The following is a 25,000-nucleotide window of genomic DNA, read 5'->3' on the forward strand; positions in this document are numbered from 1 at the left end:
CAGAATGCAGGTTTTGTGAAGCCTCGTCTAAACCTGTATCGGCAACCTCCAGCAAACACAGCAAGGTCTTAGTCATGTGCAGGCCCTCACCTCAACACGACGGAGGGGTCACTTAACTATATGCAACAGTAAATATACAACCAATGTGAATATAAGTATTGTCTAACCTTCACATGAGGACCAAGAACACACCAACGCAGTATTCAAGGCCTCACACACACACACACACACACACACACACACACGCAACAGCCGCCTCTACTCACTAACAGTTTGATGCCAGCGATGATTTATGAATATTTTGATCTCTGGATCCGCTAACCTTCCCATGAACACTTGCTTTACATTTTGATTCCTCTCCAACACCCTGGCCACTTGAAGCCTACGGAGGGGCATCTCAACTCTATCATTCAGTTCTATGTCTCAGTTTCCTTTCTTTTTTCCTTCCTTTCTGTATCTCGAATCCAAAAATCCAAAGAACTCCCATTTTGACTATTTTCCAAGGACACGGGGAAGATTAACCAGGTTTTCATGGGTGTTTTTCCCATTCAAGATGCAGAGGCCGTGTCAAACTATCACCAGCGTCACAAAACAGTCCATGAAAACCCCGGCAACGACTTCCACGAGAGACGCCGATATGTTTAAAGATATGGGATTATATATATAGCTCTGTGCAGTACTATAGGGTATAACATGGTCCCAGGATAATGCTATGGCAGGGTTATAATAGGCAATGTACCTTAGTATGAAGGGTTGTATATATATGCTATGAAAGGGTTATAGAGGCATTGTAACTGAGCTAACTGGAAGACTTTAGTAAGCGAGGATAATATAGAGTTAGGGTGTTCAAACATAGGCATTGTAACTGGACTAACTGGAAGACTGGAGTGTGCAGGGACAGAATAATGCTATGGAAAAGTTAGATGGTCACTGTAACTGGACCTCTCAGCTAAGAACCAAGTACGCTATCCACTGCACCACGGAGCAAGCCCAACACTCTATGGTGATATCAAAACAGCTGCATGAAAGCTACAAATATTAATAAGAGTTAGAAGAATAATCATAATCTCACTTGTACCTCATGGAAAGCTCTTCTGGAATGCATCCCTCGTACTTAAAAATCCTCATCTGTCAGCTTACTTATACATAAAACCTAAAAAATATAGTCAGATGTTTGTATGTAAGTTTAAGTAGAAATAAAACATACAAAAACTGGAATCTCACTTAGACCTCATGGAATGCTCTTCTGGAACGCATCTCTCACACTTAAAAATCCCCATCGGACAGCTGACTTATACACAAAACCTAAAACAATAAGTCAAATATTACGTAGAAAATAACGACAAAAATGCATGTGAGCAGATATGGTTGAGCTTGAGTTTGTGCAAGAATGACCTGTGAAAATACATGTGACTTCCCCTTTAAAATACTTCTTAGAGGCTGCCTGTGATGTTAAGTTTAAGGGCAATGATCACAATAGCATATGAGTTACTAGGAGCATACAAGAATGAACTGTGAAAATACATGTGACTTCCCCTTTAAAATACTTCTGAGAGGCTGCCTGTGATGTTAAGTTTAAGGGCAATGATCACAATAGCATATGAGTTACTAGGAGACACAAGACAAGAATGTGAAAATACATGACTTCCCCTTTAAAAAATACTCTTAGAGGCTGCCTGTGATGTTAAGTTTAAGGGCAATGATCACAATAGCATATGAGTTACGAGGAGCATACAAGAATGACCAGTGAAAATACATGTGACTTCCCCTTTAAAATACTTCTAAGAGGCTGCCTGTGATAAGTTTAAGGGCAATAATTAAAATAGCATATGAGTTACGAGGAGCATACAAGAATGACCTGTGATACTAAGCCTGGAGAGTTAGAAAAAGAATGATATAAAGTGCATTTGAGCTTAAAGTTTGTGCAAGAATTGTCGATATATAAGCATTTTCCTCTTAGCAATAGTTGAAAGTTGCCTGTGATATATAGTGCAGTCTTGTATCGCCATAAACTCAGCTTCAGTAAATTCCCAAATAATGAGTTAGTAAAAATAATAAATAATAATGATAATAAAAGGCTACGTACATCTTGGGATATGAGAAACAGCTTGATAAAAGGAGAGAATTGTGAGTTTTTAGTAAATAGCCAAATAGTTAGTCAATCAATTAATAAAAATAATAAATAATAATAATAATAATAGCATACATCATAAGCTTAAAGAAATAGATTGACAAGTAGAAAAGAATTGCATGTTTTCAGTTAATAGCCAAATCCAAATAGCCAGTTAATACGTCAGTTAGTCAGTCAATCAGTTAATAAAAATAATAAACAATAATAATAGTAATAGCATAAATCATAAGCTTACAGAAATAGATTGACAAGTAGGAAAAAATTATATGTTTTCAGTTAATAGCCAAATTCCAAATAGCCAGTTAGTATGTCCGTTAGTCAGTCAATCAGCAGTTTCTCCTCCTCAGTGCTCAGCAGATACAGACTCACACTCCTGCTGAGGTGCGTTAGCAGGGGTAAGCGGGCCACCCTCAGCTTCACTAACCTTGCCCTGGCCATCCGCGTTCAGCCCATTCGCCAAATCCTGCATGCTGAACACACCCTCACCATCACCACCACCACCACCAGCATCACCGCCACCCACCTCCACCACCGTCACATTATTGGAGGGCTTCACAGGTGGTACGGGTGGTGTTGAGGCGGTGGTGTTGATCGTAGTGGTGTTGACGGAGGCCCCGGCGTTGATGGTGATGGTGGTGGTGTTGGCTTTGGCATCATCACCGCCTGGTTCTGTCACGCCCCGTTTCTGACTCTCGGAATCGATGTTTTCGGAGTCGGTTGTCGGTTCGTCGAGACCGGAGTCATGGGGGCTATGGGACCGAGGGAGGGTGCTGGGGGGGGAACTGACGGAGCTTGGGGGGTTCTGTGACTCCTGGCTCTCGTCCCCAGCACCAGTGACAGCACTGGTGTCCTCTGGGGGTGCCTCCTCGCCAGCCATTCGCTTCTCGTACTGGCGCATGAATTCAGGGTCAAGTTCTCGGAGGTCTTCCAGGAGCGTGTGACGGTCCGCCTCGGCCCATGACCCGAACCAGTCATGGAAGAGTTTCATCTGCGGGGGAGGTTTCATTTAGACCGGTAGCAGCGACAGGCCAAATTTTTGCCAGGATATAAACCCCAAAAATAGATGACGCATAAACTGATCACAAATGCGTTGATATATATTATGAAATGGTCTGCGTGAGTGATGATTTTTCTCATTTTTTTCGCTCAAAGGGAAGGGCCTTTAACCTGGTAGCAGCGATGGGCCAAATTTGTGCAATGATATAAACCCCAAAAAATAGATGATGCATAAACTGATCATAAATGCGTTGATATATATTATGAAATGATTTGCGTGAGTGATGATTTTTTCTAATTTTTCTCGCTTAGAGGGACCATTAAGAAACATGATCCCCGCAGTTACTGGGCTAAAGGAAGAGGAAGTTTTGGGAGGTGGAGGAGGAGAGGAAGGAGGAAGAAGAACAAGAACAAGAAGAAAAGGAAGAAAAATAAATGAGACTGGAAGTTTCAGGAGAACAAAAAAAAATCTAGAATCACACCCACACAGCCCCATACCTGGCAATCAAAGAGCGACGGGCGCCTCCCCCGTGTCGCCAGGGCTTCGTAGCTGCCCACCAGGCCATTGAGGTTGTCACAGGGTTGGTAGGCTTGCAGGAGGACGGGCAGGAAGTCCTCGCGCTGCATTTCCGACCATGAGAGGAACCACTGGCTGAGAAACTTGACCTGGTCGCTTGGGGTGTGCTGTTGAGGCATGGCGGCGTGTATGTGTGCGCGTGTGTGTGTTTGTGTGGAATGCGAGGGGAGAGATGGGAGGAATGAGAGGGAAAGAGAGAGAGAGGGAGGGGCAAATCAATGGGAATGAGTGAGGAGGGAGGGAAAACTAGATAGGAGTGAGAGGGTGAAGGAAAGTTGGCAGTGAAATTATGGGCAGATAGATAGATAGATAGAAGGAGAGAGAGAACACTATATAGCAAGGGAGAGAGAGTTAGACAGACAGACTTGTAAACAGCCAAACAGGACACCCAGAAAACACAAAAAAGGGGACGCTTGGAAATAAAAGACAAGTAACCAATATCACACAGTTTAGAGAGAGAGAGAGAGAGAGCAAGAACACTATTTAGCTAGACAGAAAGACTTGTAAACAGCCAGACAGGGCACCCAGAAAATACCGAAAGGGGATGCTTGGAAACAAAAGACCAGTAGCCAATATCAGACACTTTTTTTCCCTTTCTTAGCTTAACAATGCATCATGACTTCCCCTCCGTCGACGCCGCGGGACTCTCCTCCGACGAGCACTTCTGGTTGACGATGGCGTGGAACTTCTCGACAAACCGCGGGTCGTAGCAGTGAAGGTTGTAGAGCAGGGTGTTGCGGAGGTGGCACGTCCAGGAGTCAAACCACTGCGAGAACAGGTGGAGCTGGCACTGCAGGACGGAGTGGCAGCTGCTGTCAAGGCTGAGCTGGTTGAGGCCCTGGAAGGTAGGGTAGAGGGTTGAATAGCTTGTTTAGAAAGGTTACTAAGGGGGAGTTTGATGTAGTATGTATGTGTGTGTCTTGACTATGGGGACTCGGGAGATGGTTTGTACACTGATAAAGAAGGTGCTGGGTTTGTGGCTTGTTTAAGCCCCAGTCACTGACTTTATGACCTGACACCAACCACCCACCACCCCTACTACCTGACGGCAACCGGCCACCATCCACCAGTTAGCAGTCATGTGTCGGCCACCAGTGGCAGTCCACCTGCTGTCCAGATGCAGTCCATCTGGCCTCCAGATGGCAACCTTTTTATGAACAGCAGTGACCTGAGAGGTCTGCTGGAGGAGTTTGAAACCTCCAGCTGACCTTTTTGGTCGTGTGGCAGACAGAGACACATGACGATTGCACACACGACCATGTGTGGCCTCCTGTGACCTGCAGATCACGGGAGATCATTACTAGGTCATGAAGTCAGTGTGACTGGGGCTTTGGATCGGCTGCTATAGGCGATTTGAAGATGTGCCAACATTTTGTGTTGCATTTGAGATGGTTTGAATATGTGAGTTGGATGAGGTCCTGAAATACAGTGCTGGTCAACAGTGTGCTGAGAAAGGCTGGTGTGGGAGAATCAGAGGACTGTGTGTATAAGTATGCTATAAGTTTGCTATATTAGAGATGGTTTGAATATGTGAGCTGGTTGAGGCCCTCAAATATAACAGAGTGCTGGCTGAACAGTTTGCTGAGAAAGGTTGTTATGGGGGAACTTAAAGAGGTCCTATTTGCTACCATGCCAAACTATTACCTTCTACTTACCAATACCAGACACCATGCCACACTACTACTACTGTTAATACTTACTGATATATTACACCATGCCACACTACTACTACTAATAAGCTAAGGAATACTCGCCAGTGTCCAGGAAGCTGAACACTGACCTTTATGGCTTATATTACAGTAGAGGAGGCAGACAAGGCCAAAAATAATTGAGAAAAAAAAAGAAGCCTGTAAGGAAAGGGGAGTGGCCGAAACAGAGGTCAATTTCAAGGCTGCAAAGGTAACCAGTGTGTGTGTGTGTGTGTGTGTGTGTGTGTGTGTGTGTGTGTGTGTAATAATAAAAATAATAATAAAACAGATTAGCTCAATGGCAAAAAAAAAAAAGTGTGTGTGTGTGTGTGTGTGTGTGTGTGTGTGTGTGTGTGTGTGTGTGTGTTTAGTGCAGGCATCAACACTACTATCACCCTTATTGTTAGTATTACAACACACACACACACAGTAGTAGTAGTTCACAGTTGTCGTACTTGGAACAGCTGGTCAATGTCGGGAGGCACGGCTTTCTCTACCAAGGCATTTAGGAACTGTTCTCTCTGCTGATCCTCCCAGTTTGCAAACCAACTCAACACACACCGCAGCTCCTGATCCTCCCTACTTAAAGACATCTATTCTGCCGCCACCTGAAAATTATGTACAAGTGTCCATCAGGAAGCACAGAGCGGGTTACAGGGCAGGGAGGGACTTGGAAGGTTATACTGATCACTTATTGACCTTATGTACATGTATGGTTATGTACAAGAAGGTTATTGATATGTTATGTATATGTATGCATGGAGAAGTAATACCAGGGAACATGAGAGGTTTTGGGGCAGAAAGGTACACTGCTCATATACTGACCTTATTGTACATGTATGGTTATGTACAAGAAGGTTATTGATATGTTATGTATATGTATGCATGGAGAAGTAATACCAGGGAACATGAGAGGTTTTGGGGCAGAAAGGTACACTGCTCATATATTGACCTTATGTACATGTATGGTTATGTACAAGAAGGTTATTGATATGTTATGTATATGTATGCATGGAGAAGTAATACCAGGGAACATGAGAGGTTTTGGGGCTTAGAAGGTTACTTAGAAAGATACACTGCTCATATATACTGACCTTTACATGTATGGTTATGTACAAGGTTATTGATATGTTATGTATATGTATGCCTAGAGAAATAATACAAAGGAACATGAAAGGCACCCACCATGAAAACCCAATTACTCTTCTCTGTGGCCTTGGGAAAAAGTCATGATAGGAGACCGATATGTTTAAGAATATGGTCCCATGTCTACTGCTACCACTACTACAACCTCTGTGCTGTGCTTGCATGCGTGTGTTTGAAGAAATAACCAAAATGTAATTCTATCTAAACATTTTCAGGACACTTCACCGCAGCTAAACATTGCAGCAGCCCACAAGTTACATGAACCTGAAGATGCAATGGGCAGGACACAGAGGTCATGTTAGCCTGTCCCTCCTATACGCAGAAAAGGTCATGTGTCTGTCCCTCCTATACGCAGAAAAGGTCATGTGTCTGTCCCTCCTATACGCAGAAAAGGTCATGTCAGTCTGTCACTCATATATGCAGGAAAGGTCATGTCAGTCTGTCCCTCCTATACGCAGAAAAGGTCATGTGCCTGTCCCTCCTATACGCAGAAAGGGTCATGTCAGTCTGTCACTCATATACGCAGAAAAGGTCATGTCAGTCTGTCACTCATATACGCAGGAAAGGTCATGTCAGTCTGTCACTCATATACGCAGGAAAGGTCATGTCAGTCTGTCCTTCCTATACCTAGAAAAAGTCATGTCAGTCTGTCCCTCCTATATGCAGGAAAGGTCATGTCTGTCTGTCACTCCTATATGCAGAAAAGGTCATGTCTGTCTGTCACTCCTATACACAGAAAAGGTCATGTCAGTCTGTCCCTCCTATACCCAGAAAAGGTCATGTCAGTCTGTCCCTCCTATACCCAGAAAAGGTCATGTCAGTCTGTCCCTCCCATATGCAGAAAAGACCATGTCTGTCTGTTCCTCCTATATGCAGAAAAGGTCATGTCTGTCTGTTCTTCCTATATGCAGAAAAGGTCATGTCAGTTTGTCCCTCCGATACGCAGAAAAGGTCATGTCTGTCTGTTCTTCCTATATGCAGAAAAGGTCATGTCAGTTTGTCCCTCCGATACGCAGAAAAGGTCATGTCTGTCTGTCACTCCTACACACAGAAAAGGTCATGTCAATCTGTCCCTCCTATACGCAGAAAAGGTCATGTCAGTCTGTCCCTCCTATACGCAGAAAAGGTCATGTCAGTCTGTCCCTCCTATACGCAGAAAAGGTCATGTCAGTCTGTCCCTACTATACGCAGAAAAGGTCATGTATCTGTTCTTCCTATACGCAGAAAAGGTCATGTCTGTCCGTCTGTCTGGGAGAGTGGCCATGACAGAATACGTGACCTTACTCTGCTGGCTATATGTATTAATGGCTCTAGTGGTGATGGCGGTGTGATAAAGGTGTTAATAAAGGTGTCGGGTCATTACCTGGGCGTGGAGATGAAGGGCAGGCTGCGTCTGTCTGTCTTCAGGGATGCTGGGGGGATGATGCTGTCCTCCTTTCTTCCTCTTCCTCTTCTTGGGACCTAAATTATGTGTTCGCAGGTCCGCCTTTATTTGTTTTCGTTTTATATTTTTATCATTTCTTCTCCTTTTCTTCTTTATTTCTTTTCATTCCTTTCTTCTTCGTTTGCTCCTGATTGTTTGATTGATAGTTTACTGTGAGAAGGGAGGAGTTAACGTGCCGTCCCAACCCCCGGCGCAGTACGTAGGCCTACACAGTGTGGTAATATTGTACAACCAGTAATTAATACATGTGTAGGTAGCACCATGAAACGAAAAAGACACATGGTAGGAGAAAAGTGTTAAAAAAAAAGAAGAAAAAAAAGCCTTGATGAAATCAAGGGAGCAGACACAATTAATTAAGGGACTGCACACATGAACTACAATCAAGGGGCGAATGCAAGATACTCACTGAGCACAGCTGAAAGAACATTATTGTTAATGAACCAGCCCACCAGCTCAGGCAGGTCCCAGTGCCCCTGTGAGCGGTAAGCACTAATAGCAGGACATATGTTTGAGCGTGTGACCCCCTGGCCTGGCACACAAGCTGCAAGGCACGGGGTCAGCCAAGGCCTTTTAGAAGGCCATGGGTCAGCCCCACTGACCTCCCAGTAATATCTGTAGCCCAGCCTCAGCCGCATATCACCAGATCATAGGATGCACTGCCTACCATAAGTGTGGGTGCAAAAACTTGATACCTGGGCATAGTGAATGCTGGAGGATCCTGACACCTCGATCAAGGCAAGCTGATTGGTGACAGACTCACTAACAAGGGATCTAAGTCTACCTTAACATAACCACAGGTGTACTCAACACCTGGGTGTACAGTGAGGTCATCAGAGGCAGCACGAGCAAGTCTTTCTTCGTCTCCTTCGTTTTTCCTTTCTACTTCATTCCTTTCAATCCATTCTTATTCGCTTTCTTCCTCCTCTCTCAACTTCTTATCTTTTTCTCTAATTTCCCTTTCTTAATTCTTTCGTTTTTTCCCATTTCTTAATCCTTTCTCTTTATCTTTCTTAATTCCTATCTTGTCTTCTGAATTATCTCTTTCTAATTTACTTATCATTATTTCTACGTTCCTTTCTTCTCGTTTTCCCTCCTATCTTGTCTTCTTAATTATCTCTTTCTAATTTACTGATCATCATTTCTACCTTCCTTTCTTCTCCGTTTTCCTTCCTGTCTTGTCTCCTGATGTTTCTAATTTACTTATCATCATTTCTATCTTCCTCTCCTCCTCCTTGATTATCTCCTCTTTGAACGTATACCTACGCCTATACTTATATCATGTTTTCCTCTCCCACCGCCGCCACGCGCAGCTTACACCCTTAGACGGCGGTGGAACAAGAGAGACGGTCCGAAATTCAGTCAGTCAGTTTTGTATGGCAGAAATATTACAACACCTTCAGATTACGGTAGAATCCATATATAGACGATAGTTAAACCACCCCTTGTGCGGCGTAACTATATTAATGGTACGGTTCTAAGCTCGACAGTGACTTTATAGAGACGATTCATTTTGGGGAGCTACTCTTCAAATACTGCCGCCGTCTGAGGGTTAAGAGTGTGCTCCCAACTTTACCTTACCTTACACATGTCTCTATCAGCTACACATAATCATGGCCAGCGTGACGGAGATGAGCGCCGCCGTCACGCGCAGCTTTAAGTGTATGCTCCCAACTTTACCTTACCTTACACACGTCTCTATCAGCTATAAACGTTTCTTCCCGTTCACGGCGCGGCAGCCTTCCAAAACTACCGCCTCCTCCTCCTCCTTCTCTTTAGACAAATAAGGAAAAAAAAAGCAAAAAAATAAATAAAATATCGATGAAAAATAAATAATTACCAGATTATGAATTAACGAGAACACACACACACACACACACACACACACACACACACACACACGTACACACAAACACACACTTCAGGCTCAGGAAACTTATAGACGTGTCTCTGTATGTATATATATTTATAGTTATTTACAAAGTGCAGCAAAAAAGTTACACATACACACACACGTACGTACATACATACATATACATATACATTCAGCACTCTTATAAAATGCGTGATAATCTATGTATGGAATGGTGGATCTTGTTGACTCATTCATATATATATAATTCATTCATTCATTTATTATTTTATTATTTATTTTCTTTTTACCTTTCACCAATGGAGTCTTCTTAAAATATGAACTTCTTTTAAACGTAATTTCTGCATTCATTAATTTTCTATTGTTAATTATTCATCTATTTATTCATTCATTCATTCATTCATTTATTGTATTTTTCCTTCCATTATTTTTTTTTTATCTTTCCCTAATGGAGTCTTCTTAAATTGAACTCTTTTAAACGTAATTTCCGTGTTTATTAATATATTTTTCATTATTTTATTCATTCACTAAATCTCTGAGTTCCTTTTTTTATTTGTTTATCAATTCGTAGACTTATTTTTAATCAATGCATTTTCTCTTATTTCTCATTGATTCATATTTATTTTTCATTATTTCATTCACTCATTAATTCACTCTCCTTTTTTTTTTTTATCAACTACAACTCTTATTATATTATTTTTCATTCACTACAATCAGTCTTTTTCAATTCTTTTTTTTTTATATATTTCTGATTGATTCATTTTTTTAATTTCTTTATTCACTCACAAACTCACTATTTCCTCCTTTTTATTTACGTATCAAATCTTATTATTTTCTTTTTCATTCACTGCAATTTTCAGTCTTTTTCAATTCAATTTTCTTATATATTTCTGATTAGTTCATATTTTCTTCATTTCTCTATTCACTCACAAACTCACTATGTCTTTCTTTTTATTTACGTATCAACTACTTTCTTAAATTTCTTCTTCATTTTTCTCAATTTTTCATATTTTTCATCAGTTTATTCATTCACTAATTCGCTGTCTTTCTTTTTATTTACGTATCAACTACTTTCTTAAATTTCTGCTTCATTTTTCTCTATTTTTCATATTTTTCATCAGTTTATTCACTCACTAACTCGCTATGTCTTTCTTTTTATTGACGTATCAACTACTTTCTTAAATTTCTTCTTCGTTTTTCTCTATTTCTCATATTTTTAATCAGTTTATTCACTCACTAACTCACTATATTCTTCTTTTTATTATTTACGTATTAACTCTCTTACTTCCTTTACTTTCTTACCAATTCGTGTTTTTTTTCTTCTTATTTCTTATACTTTTTAGACGTAAGTAATTTTTTGGATGGACTGTATAGGCCTAACAAGTTACATCTATCTCTATTTCTCTCACAGTCATCAACTCACTCACTCATTCATATCTTCATTACTCATTCATTCACTCGACTATTTACTTTCATTAATTATTCACCTCTATTTCACAAGGACGCGGTTATTTTCCTGGACTGACCTAAGTTTGCTATTTTTATTTTCATTATTTACTTTTATTTCAAGAGGAACGTACGTGGTTATTTTCCTGAATGAGACCGAACGACTTTATCTATTCATGTAGCTATCTATTTGTATCCTATCTATTTATCTGTCTGTCTGTCTATCTATATATTCGAAGCCCTGTCAGTCTCTCTCTCTCTCTCTCTCTCTCTCTCTCTCTCTCTCTCTCTCTCTCTCTCTCTCTCTCTCTCTCTCTCTCTCTCTCTCTCTCTCTCTCTCTCTCTCTCTCTCTCTCTCTCTCTCTCTCTCTCTCTCTCTCTCTCTCTCTCATGACCCATTTCTCTCGATTATTAATTTATTTTCACGCTAATCAATTCACTTCACCATTCATTCATTATTCACTTCCTTATTCACTTCTTTTCTTATTCGTTTAAACACTTCTGCTCACTCGACCATTCATCTCTCTATTCATTTATTATTTACTTATATATTCAATTATCATAATTTCCGTCTATTCATTTCAACTCACTCCACCGTTTATCCAACATTCCATTCATTATTTCTTTATCTATCCACGTATTTTCATGTTTATTTTACTTTTTTCAGGATGATGTAGTGGTCTTCTTGGAGGGACTGTACAGACCTAGCTTGACCGTGATCTCCTTGGGCTGCCGCGGGACATTGCGGGTCGGGAAGGGATTGAACGCTATGGGCTGCCTTGGACTGACTGGGCTGAGGACTGAGGGCAAACCATCCTCCCTCTTGTGCTTCGTCTTGGGCTGAGTCGGGCTTAACGGACTCAAAACGGTCTTATTCTCGGTCTTATTCAGCGTGGACTGGGTCAGGCTTAGAACTCCACTCTTTGATATCGGGCTGGTTGGACTTGAGACCTCTTTTGTTTGGAGTTTAGTCGGACCTGGACTTTCTTTCTTAGTTGGGCTTCCTGGACTTAAAACTGCTGTGTTCTCGCTTTTCCTATACGCTGTGGACTGACTTGGACTCAAATCTCCTTTCTTCGAGACCGGGTGCGTTGGACTTAGCCTTGGAACCTCTTTCTTAGTCTTCGTCTTCGTTGGACTTGTTGGACTTCGCGCTGAGACATTTCTCGTGGACTGAGCTGGACTTAATACTTCTTTCCTAGCAACAGACGGAGATGGACTCTTAACCGGACTTGGCGAGGTGGTATTTCCTCCCTTCTTCGTCGATCTGGTTGGACTTTGGACTGTTGGACTTTCTTCTTTTCTGGAGGTGGACTTTCTCTCAGGGGTAAAGGCTTTCAAATAGAGAGGAGAAAGCTGTTTGCTCGGTCTAGAAGAGGAAGAGGAGGAGGAGGAAGAAGAGGAGGAGGGTTTGATGCTATCCGTGGTGGTGGAGGAAGAGGAAGAGGCTGAAGAGGAGGGTTTGGTGGTGGTGGTCGAGGTGGTGGCATTGAACTGGGGTAGGTCCGTCATGGGAGAAGTCTTGCGGGAGTCAGATTCTGGACTCTTCTCATTTTCACTTCTCTGTCTTAGCAACTTTATGAACGACGAAAGCCCCGAATGCCTGTCCCTATCCTCCTTATCGTCGAACTCCTTTCTGAGCGGCGTCGAGGTCTCTAGGGATTTCTGCCGGAGGATTCGTTCTATGATCTCCGTATTCTCCTTCACCAGTTCCTGCAGGGCCACTTCGCTGTTCCGTCGCTTGGGCATCGATCTCCGCTGGTCCCAGTCCCTGGTGTCTCCCCGGCAGTGCTTGGAGCTTTGTTCGATGAGGTAGCAGAAGAGATCAGGGTCGAGGGAGACATCCGCATCCAGGCTCAGAGATTTCACCCCTCGCCAAAGTCTCTGTCGGATGGCCTCTGAGCTGAGATCTTTCCCGTTGAAGAAATCCGTTTCGTTCTCTGCCTCATGGTCTTCTTCGTGGTCTTTGGTCTTCCCTTCACTCCTCTCCTCACCCTCCTCCTCCTCTTCCTCCTCTTCGTATCTAGTGAAGAGTGACAGCCGGCCTTCGAGGGATGCTGACAAAGATGATTCTCTCTCAAGTGGAATGATAGGGAAGGATGCTTGCTCCTCCTCCCAGTTCGGTATGGTGAAGGTGGTGCTAGTGGTGGTGGTGGAGGTGTTAGTGGTGGTGAGAGCAGTGGTGATGACTTCCTTCTCCTCTTCCTTCTTCTCCTCCTTCTTGTTCTCTTTCGTTTCTCTCTCTTTTTGTGTTGAAAAAAGTTCCATGTTGCTTTTTCTGATTGATTCTTTTTCATCCACATTCTCCTTCCTCTTCTCCCTCTCTGCTGTGAAAGGAATGTTACTCTTTCTGCTGCTTCGCTTGTTTTCCTCCTCCTTCTCTTCCTCCTCTTCCTCCGTCTCGTCTCTCTCCTTTTCCTCCGTCACTCTGTCCTCTTTCTTCTTCTCCTCTTCGTGTCTCCTTGTTTCTCCTTTCTTTTCCTCTAACTCCATTTCCTTCTCCTTCATCTCCTCTTTCACCAGTGTTGCGTTTGTTTCTACTTCTCCTTTCGTTTCTTCTTTTTCATCTCCTCTTTCTACCTCTTTCACTTCCTTTTCCTTCACTTCTTTATCTTCCCGTTCCTTCTCCTCCTCCTCCTCCTCCTCCTTCACATACTGAGCTGCCTTTGGTTTCCACGAGGTCACACTACCCTTTTCCTTCTCCTCTTCCTCCTTCGCGGGTTCCTCACCAACCTTCCCGCCATCGCACTGAGCTACTAACCCTGGCAACGACGTATTGGCCCCTAGAATCGCAGATATCCTCTCGTCTAGCGAAAGGGAAGGCTTTGGAGGTACTCTTCCTACATTATAATTGCTAAATCCACTGTCTTTACTATATGGATTACAAATGCTATCAATACTACTGCTACTAATACTACTCCCTGGTTTCCTGCTTTCGGCTCTGGATGTTTCAATTGGAGTTTCTTGACAGCTAATATCTCTACTACTACTATTGCTACTATTATCTTTTCTAACTGAACTATCACTACCACTACTAATAATAACTTCATTTACACTCTCTCTAATACCCGTTTCTCTCACACTAACTTCGTTTTCTTGTAATCTGACTTTAGTTTCTGTGTCAAAGGTCATGCTATCACTTATCACGCCCGCCAGTTGGTCACGTGGGTAAAGGGTCACGGGTAGAGAGGTCATGAGGTCCGGGGTGGCCAGAGCATAGCGCAGGTCAGAGTTGTTTAAGAGGGAGAAGGTCACCGATGTGTTCGAGGTCGACGTGGTCTTGAAGGAGGAAATACTGGCCAGCGGGAAGCCTACTGGGAGGGAGGAGAAGGAGGTGGAGGTGGAGGTGGTTGTGGATACTGGTGATCCATTTGGTAGTGAGGTGAAGGAGGGAGAGAAGGAGGTGGAGGTGGTCGTTACTGCGGTGTAGGAGGTGAGGGAAGACGCGGAAGATGTCACAGGCGGAACATCAGGTGAGGACTCCGAGGTTAATAATTCCTTTAGCACCGCCGAGAAGGTGGAAGAGGTGAAGGAAGACGAGGAGGAGGCTGCAGGAGGTCCATTAGCCATAGTCTCCGAGGTTAGCATCTGATCCAGCACAGAGAACTTGATGGAGGACATTTTATCGTTGGTGAAGAGTGACTGGGATTCCTCATTAGCCAGCGAGGCCAGGAGGGACTGAGGCTCCTCGCTCGCTAAGGACGTTAAGTCAAAACCCTTGAAGAGTGATGGAGGCTCTTCACTGGACATCGAAGTCAAGTCGAAGCCCTTAAAGAGTGACTGGGACTCCTCGCTCGCTAAGGATGTCAAGTTGAAGCCCTTAAACAGTGATGGAGATTCTTCGGTGGACATCGAAGTCAGGTTGAAGCCTTTGAAGAGTGACTGAGGCTCTTCACTGGACATCGAAGTCAAGTTGAACCCTTTGAAGAGTCCCTGAGGTTCTTCACTAGCTAAGGAGACCAAAATCGATTGAGGTTCTTCAGAAGACAACGCAGTCAGGTCGAAACCCTTAAAGAGACCTTGAGGCTCCTCGCTGGCCAGGGACGCCAAGTCGAAACCCTTAAAGCTCTTCCCTTCGTCCACCGTGAACAGCGGCACCACGTCCTCCCTTTCCGCTGGGGATATGCTGAGCCCCGACGTGATCTGCTTCATGAACCCACTCAGCCCCTCGCCTTGTAGTGACACCGACGGGAGCTCCGGCAACCTTCCATCGGTGTACAGAGGTGACAACGAGGATGGTAGGACCCCCGGGGACGTCTTGGGCACCTTGGAAGGACTCACACAGGGCACAGAGCTTAGTCCTACGAGGCTCAAAGGTCCTGCAGTGGATTGGGAGGGTAAAAGACCTTTGGATGCTTCCGAGACCTTGGGCACGGAATTGAGGTTTACGAGGTCTATGGACTCGGTAAAGCTTCCATCCTTCTCTGTTACTGGTGGAGATTCTGATGTACTGGTGACTGGTTGAGTGGAGTCGAGTTGAGTGGTGGTTTTACTGGTCTGATCCTCTGGCGTTGAGGTACGAGTGGAGTCCTGCGCTGAGGTGGTTATGGTGGTGGTGGTGAAGACAGAGGAGAAGACAGGCCGCATCTCATCCTCCGGGGATATCCTGACGACCCTGTTCTGGTGCTCTGAGATGATGGTGCTGGCCACGATGGGACGGGTGTGGGAGGGCGAGGTGTTGGCGTCCTTACACACACTCATGCACATCACGGACAGCCACGAACTCGTCCCATATAAAGGATGCGAGAGGTTCTTAACTGGGGACTCATTATTAGCAATTGTGGTTCCTAGGAGTAGTTCTCTTTCCTCTTCTCCTCCTGGTGTGAATATGCTCTTATGGTATTCAAGGGATGAAGTTCCTATGGTTACTTCCTCTTCCTTCTCTATTTGGGACTCAGTGGTAGCACTTGAGGTTCCTAGGAGTAAGTCTGTTTCTTTATCTAAGCTCTCGACTTGGTGTTCAGGAGATGGAGTTCCTATGGCCATTTCTTTTGCGTTATCTACTGGTGACTCAACAGATGACGTTCCTAAAACGACTTCACTTTCTTCTTTTACCTTCGGGGATTTAGGAGAGGTTGGAGTTCCTAGGACCACATCAGTTTCCTTTCCTGTTTTACGAGATTCAAGAATATTTGAATCTTCTGGAACCTTTTCACTTGGTCTTTCTACAAGGGATTCGGGGACTAAAATGGCTGAAAACACCTTATTTTGATCTAAAGTTTCTCTCTCTGATTCTCCTTCGCCTGGTTCCGCTTCTTCTGTAGGTTTAGTAAGGCACAGATATCCTGATTTTGACGTCAGCGCTTCTGAAAATGACGCTCCGGTTTGGTCTTCATCCCCAGTTCTTGATTCAAACTGCGAGTCACTGAATAAACTGGTAACTCTTTGGTGCACATCATCATTGGTTGGGCTCATCTGAACAGCATCTTCCATTCCCATTGTCACAGTATCCACATCGTCTTCGGGTTCTTTCACAGCATCCCCATTTTCACCATCAACAGGACCTAGAGGATCTATCTTCACAGCTTCAAGAACGTCACCCACAGCATCCTTATTCCCATCTTCCATAAAGGTCTTCACAGCATCCCTTCTTTCGCCATCAACAGGGCTAAGATCATCTCCATTCACAGCTTCAGTACCATCAACTACAGCATCCTTATTCACATCTTCCATAAAGCCCTTCACAGTATCTATATTCACAGCTTCAACGGGGCCATCCACAGCACACTCACTTTCTTCAGTAATCTGCGCTGTAACTTGTCCAAACAGTTCCCGGATTCTCTCTTCCAGGCTCATGTCACTTCCCAGCACAGTCATGTCACTCCTCATGTCTCTACTACTCGTTATTTGGTCCAGTGAGAGGGATGGGTGGATGGCATGTCTGGTCAAGAAGTCTTCCTCCGTCATGTCACTCATTTCGGGATGAATTCCATGCGTCTTGTCTAAGGTTTCCTCTGCCATGCTCTTCTCTAAGCTTTCTAACTTTATGGTATTCACTCCATTGTTTTCCTCCTTCAAATCCTTCACGTGGTAAATTCCCTCCTTCACGTTACTCACTTCCAGGATCTCATCTTCGGCGATATCCTTCAGGTCCTCCTCGTGGCTGAGTCCTCCTGAGTATCCTTCATATATCTCAAAAATATTCCTCTTTTCATCCTCCACCGTGATCTTCGGGGACTTGGGAGGGATCAGAGAGGGTTCCTGAAAGATATCCGAGGCATGGATCGGTGGGAGTCCTACGAGAGACCAGTTTATAGGCCCCAGAGGACCTAGTGCATCTGTTGGTGAGGTTACCGGGGACCTTGACGTGGTGGGTGACGGGAGTCCTACGAGAGACCGTTTTGAGGACTGTTTAGGACTTAGGGAACCGGTGGGTGACAGTGTAGGGGACTTTGAAGGTCGTAGGATGGGTGAATCTCTGGGTGAAGGCGTGGAGAAGGTGGTGGGGGACTTGGAGGGGGAGGTGGACGGGGGAGTCCTGATGGGGTCGTGGAGTAGGGAATCAGCAGGCATTCTCAGGATGGGACTGTCAATGGGGGAGCGTTCAGGAGTCACATTATGCAAGGTACTGAACGGAGATCCTGTTCCCTCGGTCTTGTGTAAGGATATGTTCCTACCTATCTTACTGGCGGCGTCCTGCGAGTCTTTCATGAAGCTAACATCGCTTGGGAACGGGATCCTTGCGATGATTTCAGCCGCAGTTAGATTTTTCTTGGCTAGGAGATCCTCAAGTGGAATCCCTGACTTCAGATCCCACAACGGAGCATCCTCGGCCTCTTGATCCTTCACTGAGGCTTGAATCACCTCTGAGGGCTGCACAGGATCCTCAACCAGCCCCGGTAGCGCTTCTGAGGTCATAGTTTCCAGGATGACTTGACTCACTAAGGGAAGTTGGTCATTTGGGGGATATCCTTGAGTACTGGACTGACTCTTTTGATTGTCTGTGTCCGCCGTTTGTGCGTCTGTACCGAGAAGGGTTGAGGGAGCAGTAGCAGGGGCGGGAGGGCTGGGTAGGTCTGGTCCCTGTGTGTCAGCGGGGGCAGTCTGGGTGGAGTTGCTAAAGGGGTAAGACACTTGTTGAATGTTTTGATCTTCTGCTAAAGTGACGTCTGTGGCTTCTGCTAACTCACTCTCTTTGATGTCCTTTGCAACACTGGTTTCAGTATCTGGCAAGACAACGTGTTTGTCGTCTGCTAACACAATGACTTCACCATCTGCTACAACACTATTTTTGGCTTCTTCTAATGCACTGGGTTCACTATCTGCTAATATAACACCGTCTCTTTCTTCTGAGCCTGCTAAAACCTTCTCTTTCTCTCCTTCCAACACAGCAACTTCAGTCTTTTCTAACGCACTCTCTTTCCCGTCCTCTAAAACACTCTCTTTGCTTTCTTTGGCATCTGGTAACGCACTGTCTTTCACGTCTTCCGCAACACTCTCCTTGATCTCCGTCGCGGCACTCTCCTTGGTCTCTGGTAACACTTTCGCCTTGGCCTCCATCCCCACACTCTGCTTGGGGACTTTCAACGCCTTCTCCTTGCTCTTCTTGGCCTTGGCGGGGTCTGGGGAGGCTGTCCTGGTCTCCTTCACGGTCTCCAGGCGCGGGGACGTGGTCGCTGGGCGGGGCTCGGGCGGCGCATCGGTCTCCAGGTCACTTAGCTTATCGTCCTCGTCGTCGTCGCAGAGTTCCGTCGAGGTGCTGCTGCCGCTGTCGCCTTCATCGTCTGCTGGCACCCAAGAGAGTCAGGTTTCGAGGAAGGGGTGAAGGAAGGGTTAATGTTGTAGTGTATATTCTTAAACGTATCGGCGCCTGTTTGAAAAGCCTCTCGTAGAAGTTACTTGGGGTTTCCATGGACTGTTTTGTGATACCAGTAATAGTTTTAAGGGGCTATTGCACTGGGCAAATTTTCCGTGGATCTTCAGTCAAACCACGATTTCCGCTAGCGTGGTTCTCATTTGTTTCTCGTTATTGCTGCTGGTGGTGATGGTGAGTAATACCGTCGTCCTTCGGTGAAATCTACCGGACCTTTGGAGGATCGTGGACACGTCAGAAAACCACGGAAATATGAGAACCACGCCAGCGGAAATCGGGGTTTGACTGAAGATCCACGGAAAATTTGCCCAGTGTAATAGCTTCTCTGCACCCTGAGCCGGAAAATCACCCACCATGAAAACCCGGTTAATCTTCTCTGTGGCCTTGGGAAATAGTCGTAATGGGAGCCCGATACGTTTAAGAATAATGGACCTATGTTTTGAATAGAGCTTGAAGCCGCTGCTGTTGTGAATGGCCTTGTTGAGGTGTTACACTAAATAACTGATCTGGCAAAGAGGAAATGTTAGTTTTTTGTGATTATAAGAACAGGAAGTTAGTCTACGTTAGTTCATGATTCTATAAGATATTTCAATTAGGAGAAAGATAACCTAACTACTTATACTACTATTACTACTACTACTACTCTTACTTCTACTCTTACTACTACTACTGCTACTACTACTGCTACTACTACTACTACTACTACCACTACTACAACTAATGCTACTACTACTACTACTACTACTATTACTACTGCTACTACATGAATTTAGTCACTCATGCAGTTAGCTCTCCACTAATTCAACTACCCATTAACTCATCCATTCATTCATCTTTCCATTCATCCATCTCGTCATCCATCAACTCACCACCCATTCTTACTTCTATCCATCCATTCATCCATCTATTCATCCATTTATCCATCCATTCTTCCTTCTATGCACTCATTCATCCAACTATTCATTCATTTCTTCTTCTTTTTATTCATTCATCCATCTATGCATCCATCTATCTCTTCTTTCGTGTACCTATTCATCTATTAACTCATTCGTTCATCCATCTATCCACTCTTTCACTCATTCATTCATCCATCTATCTATTCTTCCATCTATCCATTCTTTCATCCACTCATCCGTTCATCCACCAGCAGGTTCACCCACTCACCCATCTCCTCCGCCACGACGAGCACCCCCAACGAACTCGAAGTCGAAGAAGAAGAACTCTCGAGGAACTTGACGCCGGAGGGGAGTGACGCGCGCCTGTCCCTCCGCGGCGTGTCCTTCCAGTGCAGCGTCTCGACCTTGGGCGGCGCGTCGGAGCCTTTGGGGGGCCGCTTGAGGGTGTGGTAGTGCGTGATGGTGCCTTGGGTGGACGCGCGCGGCTTCAATGACTGCTGGGACTGTTGTGAAACGGGACGGTTGCTGCTGGAGTCACTAAGCTTTCGTTCAGCCTGTTGTGGGGTCAGGAAGGATCAGGGGTAACATCGGTATTTTCTAACGCACTCTCTTTGGGGTCCTCTGAAACACTCTCTTTGCTTCCTTTGACATCTGGTAACGCACTGTCTCTTTTGTCTTTTCCAACCTTCCCACACCCTCTGTCCCCTCCCCTGCCACTCCTAGCATACTCGGCTCACAACCCAGAGAGCCCGGGTTCGATTCCCGGGCGGAGTGGAAAAATTTTGGCGGCTTTTCCGATACCCTACGCCCCTGTTCACCCAGCAGTCAATGGGTACCAGGTATTAATCGGGGGTTGTGTCCCGTCTCCTGGTATCTGTTCCCTTCTCCTATAATTCCTTCCCTTTCTGTTTCTCTCCGGCATATGACCACAGATGTTGCGCCGACTAAACGAAACTTTCCAACTTTTTCCCCTGCCACTCCTTCCCACCCTTTCTCCTCTTCCTCCTCCTCCACTAATATAACACCTCTCTCTTCTGCATCTGCTAAAACCATCTCTTTTTCACCTTCTAACACAGTAACATCGGTACTTTCTAACGCACTCTCTTTGGGGTCCTCTAAAACACTCTGCTTCCCTCCTTCCTCCCCTCCCACACCCTCTGTTCCCTTCCCTTCCACTCCTTCCCACCCTTCCTCCTCCCCCTCCCCCTCACCTCCTTGGGCTTCATGACATCTGGTAACGCACTCTCTTTTCCTCCCCTCCCACACCTTCTGTCCCCTCCCCTTCCAGTCCTTCCTACCCTTCCTTCTCCTCCTCCTCCTCCTCCTCCTCCTCCCCCTCCCCCTCACCTTCTTCTTGGGCTTCATGGCGGGGGGAATCACGCCGCGCGGCACCACCCTCTTGGTCTTGGAGGTGAGCGCCTTCTTGCCCCGCAGCAGGTGGTTCATGGTCAGGGGCGTAGACCGCTGGCCACCCCCGCCGACCCCGCCGCCGACCACGCCCACGCCCACGCCGCCACCCAGCGTTGAGCTCACCCGCTGCTGGGAGGCTGGGGATGGAGAGTTAGGGAGCGTTAAAGAGGGTTGGATTATGTTATAGAGGATTGGATGCCGTTATATAGGATTGGGTAACGTTATATAGGATTAGCTAGTGTTATACAATGTTAGTTAGTGTTATAGAGTGTTAGATAATGTTATAAAGGATTGGGTAACGTTATATAGGATTAGCTAGTGTTATACAATGTCAGTTAGTGTTATAGAGGGTTAGATAATGTTATAAAGGATTGGGTAACGTTATATAGGATTAGCTAGAATTATACAATGTCAGTTAGTGTTATAGAGGGTTAGATAATGTTATAAAGGATTGGGTAACGTTATATAGGATTAGCTAGTGTTATACAATGTTAATCAGTGTTATAGAGGGTTAGATAATGCTATATAGGATTGGGTAACGTTATATAGGATTAGCTAGTGTTATACAATGTTAGTTAGTGTTATAGAGGGTTAGATAATGTTATATAGGATTGGGTAACGTTATGTAGGATTAGCTAGTGTTATACAATGTTAGTTAGTGTTATAGAGGGTTAGATAATGTTATAAAGGATTGGGTAACGTTATGTAGGATTAGCTAGTGTTATACAATGTTAGTTAGTGTTATAGAGGGTTAGATAATGTTATATAGGATTGGGTAACGTTATATAGGATTAGCTAGTGTTATACAATGTTAATTAGTGTTATAGAGAGTTAGATAATGTTATATAGGATTGGGTAACGTTATATGAGGATAGATGGTGTTATAGAGGATTAAATAGTGTTATATAAAGTTATTGTTATATAGGGTTCGATATCATTACTTAGGATTAGATACCATTATATAGAATTAGATAGCATTATATAGTGTTAAAGACATTATAATACTGTTTAGATAGAGTACTACCACCACCACCACCACCACCACCTCTACCACTACCACCACCACCACTACCACCGCCACCACCACCACCATCCCCCCCCTCCCCACCCCCCACCACCCGCCCCCCCAACACCCACCCGTCAAAATAATATGGGCTTGTTTCTGCCGTTCCCTGAGCCTCGCGTACTGCTTCTTCAGGGCCGAGATATCCAGGTTGGGGCGGTGAAGTTCGCGGCTCTCGTGGGTCCGCTGAAGGGGCGCCGCCGACACGGGGTAGCCACAGGGGGACATGACCGGGCCCCCCACTGGCGAGGACCCCCGGTTGATCTCTGCACCTGGGTGAAGAGAAGGAGGAGGAGGTGATGTAAGGGAGAGAAGAAATCAGAAGAGAAGAGGAGGTTCAGAAGGAGATAAAGGAGACGAGGAGGAAGAAAATGGCAAGATAATTAGAGGAGGGGGAGGAGGAGGAGGAGGAGGAGGAGGAGAAGTTAAGGAAAGGAAGGAGAAAGATGAGAAGGAATAAGGGAGGAGAAGAAAGGAGGAGGAAGAAGAAATAGGAGGAGGAGGAGGAGGAGGAGGAGGAGGAGAAGCTAAGGAAAGGAAGGAGAAAGATGAGGAGGAATAAGGGAGGAGAAGAAAGGAGGAGGAAGAAGAAAGAGGAGGAGAAGTAAAGGAAGAGGTAAGGAGGGAAAACGAAAGGAAGGAGAGGAAGAAATAGAGAAGGAGGAGGAGGAGGAGGAGGAGGAGGAGGAGGAAGAAGAAGGAGGAGGAGGAGGGAAAGAGAAGAAAATGAAGAATGGAGGAAGAGATAAAAAAAGAGAGAGAAAGATACCACACATACACACACGAAAAAAAAATCTCTCTCTCTCTCTCTCTCTCTCTCTCTCTCTCTCTCTCTCTCTCTCTCTCTCTCTCTCTCTCTCTCTCTCTCTCTCTCTCTCTCTCTCTCTCTCTCTCTCTCCTGCCGTGTACTCACTCTTCCTGAAGATCCCGGACAGACCAAAGGCGGTGGCGACGGCAATGGTCTGGTCATCGTCCTCATCGTTCTCCTCATCGTCATCGTCGGAGTAGAAGAGCCGCAGTCCCCTCTTGGCCACGGACGAGACGGATTGGGTCCAGGGCGTGATGTTGTACGTGTATTTGTCGCGTAGCTCAGCCAGGCCGGGGAAGGGGAAGGGAGCCATGCCAACAACGGTCTGAAGAGAGGGAGAGAGGGTGGTTGTAGTAGTAGTAGTAGTAGTCGTAGTAGTAGTAGTAGTAGTAGTTTTGGGAGGAAAGGAATGGATGAGAAGGGAAGGGATGGGAAGGGAAGGGAGAGGAAGGGAAAGGAAGGGAGAGGAAGGGAAGGAGAGGGAACGTAAGGAAAGGGAAGGGAAGGGAAAGAGAGTGAAGGGAAAGAAGGGAAGGGAGGAGAAAGGGAAAAGGAAGGGAAGGGAAGGGAGATGGGAAAGGGAAGAGAAAGGGAAGGAAAGGGAAGGGAAGGGAAGGGAAGGGAAGATAAAGGGAAGGGAGGAGAAAGGGAAAGGAAGGGAGAGGAAGGGAAGATAAGGGAACGGAGGAGAAAGGAAAAGGAAGGAAAGGGAAGGGAAGGGAAGGGAAGATAAGGGAAGGGAAGGGAAGGGAAGGGTAAATAAGAGAAAGAGAAGAAGAATGAAGTAAAGTGAAGTGAAGGAGAGGAGGAAGGAAGGGAAAAGAAAGAGAGAAGAGGAGAAGGATGAGGAGGAAGGAAGGAAGGAAGAGAAGGAAAAGAAAGAAGGAAATATTTATAATGGAAGTAGATGAGGGAGGGAGAGAGCCGGGGAAGGATCAAACAAACAAACAAACACACACACACACACACACACACACACACACACACACACACACACACACGTCGTCCTTTGATGCTGTAAGTGACAGGAGGAGGAGGAGGAGGAGGTGGAGGAGGAAGGAGAAGAGGACTATGAAGCTGATGGGTGACGAGAAGGAGGAGGAAGTCGAAGAGAATAAATGGAGGAGGAGGAGGAGGGGGAGGGGGGGAGGAGGAGGAGGAGGAGGAGGAGGAGGAGGAGGAGGAGGAGGAGGAGGTGGAGGAGGAAGGAGAAGAGGACTATGAAGCTGATGGGTGACGAGAAGGAGGAGGAAGTCGAAGAGAATAAATGGAGGAGGAGGAGGAGGAGGGGGAGGGGGGGGAGGAGGAGGAGGAGGTGGAGGAGGAAGGAGAAGAGGACTATGAAGCTGATGGGTGACGAGAAGGAGGAGGAAGTCGAAGAGAATAAATGGAGGAGGAGGAGGAGGAGGAGGAGAAGGAGGAGGAGGAGGAGGAAGAATAAGGAAGATATATTCTGACTTCCAAGAAAAAGTTATCCTCAATAAAGTCTCTCTCTCTCTCTCTCTCTCTCTCTCTCTCTCTAAGGTAATTACTTGTGTGTGTGTATGTGTGTGTGTGTGTGTGTGTGTGTGTGTGTGTGTGTGTGTGTGTGTGTGTGTTCTTGACGGGAAGATGATGAAAGGACCGTGTGTGTGTGTGTGTGTGTGTGTCTAAGTGATTAATTTCAACTTACGTCATTTCTCATGTATGGAAATTTTAGTGAATAAATACCT

The 25,000-nt window shown here is 45.3% G+C and overlaps 2 protein-coding genes across 51 annotated transcripts in view; both read right to left on the reverse strand.

Annotated features, from left to right (window-relative positions):
* LOC127003057 (uncharacterized) overlaps window positions 1-8,058 on the reverse strand; it is an 11,456-nt gene extending 3,398 nt beyond the window's left edge. For 49 of the 50 annotated variants that reach the window (XM_050869473.1, XM_050869472.1, XM_050869471.1 and 46 more), the window contains exons 1-5: window positions 7,902-8,058; window positions 5,848-6,000; window positions 3,626-4,542; window positions 1,745-3,119; window positions 1-1,512 (exon numbers count right to left, since the gene is read on the reverse strand). The exon at window positions 1-1,512 is cut by the window's left edge. In XM_050869473.1, the coding sequence (XP_050725430.1) occupies window positions 2,475-3,119; window positions 3,626-3,823 (843 nt within the window). In that variant the 5' untranslated portion in view covers window positions 3,824-4,542; window positions 5,848-6,000; window positions 7,902-8,058 and the 3' untranslated portion in view covers window positions 1-1,512; window positions 1,745-2,474. The remainder of the gene's footprint in view (window positions 1,513-1,744; window positions 3,120-3,625; window positions 4,543-5,847; window positions 6,001-7,901) is intronic. The other variant, XM_050869424.1, reaches the window with a different exon arrangement.
* Window positions 8,059-9,926: 1,868 nt separating this feature from the next.
* Window positions 9,927-25,000, reverse strand: part of LOC127003063 (serine-rich adhesin for platelets-like) — a 43,387-nt gene continuing 28,313 nt past the window's right edge. The window contains exons 7-11 of the mRNA XM_050869474.1: window positions 23,394-23,613; window positions 22,555-22,752; window positions 21,355-21,554; window positions 20,276-20,561; window positions 9,927-19,022 (exon numbers count right to left, since the gene is read on the reverse strand). Of these exons, the coding sequence (XP_050725431.1) occupies window positions 11,962-19,022; window positions 20,276-20,561; window positions 21,355-21,554; window positions 22,555-22,752; window positions 23,394-23,613 (7,965 nt within the window). The 3' untranslated portion in view covers window positions 9,927-11,961. The remainder of the gene's footprint in view (window positions 19,023-20,275; window positions 20,562-21,354; window positions 21,555-22,554; window positions 22,753-23,393; window positions 23,614-25,000) is intronic.

Source organism: Eriocheir sinensis, chromosome 24 (assembly GCF_024679095.1).
Source record: "Eriocheir sinensis breed Jianghai 21 chromosome 24, ASM2467909v1, whole genome shotgun sequence".
In the NCBI taxonomy this organism is placed as follows: domain Eukaryota; kingdom Metazoa; phylum Arthropoda; class Malacostraca; order Decapoda; family Varunidae; genus Eriocheir; species Eriocheir sinensis.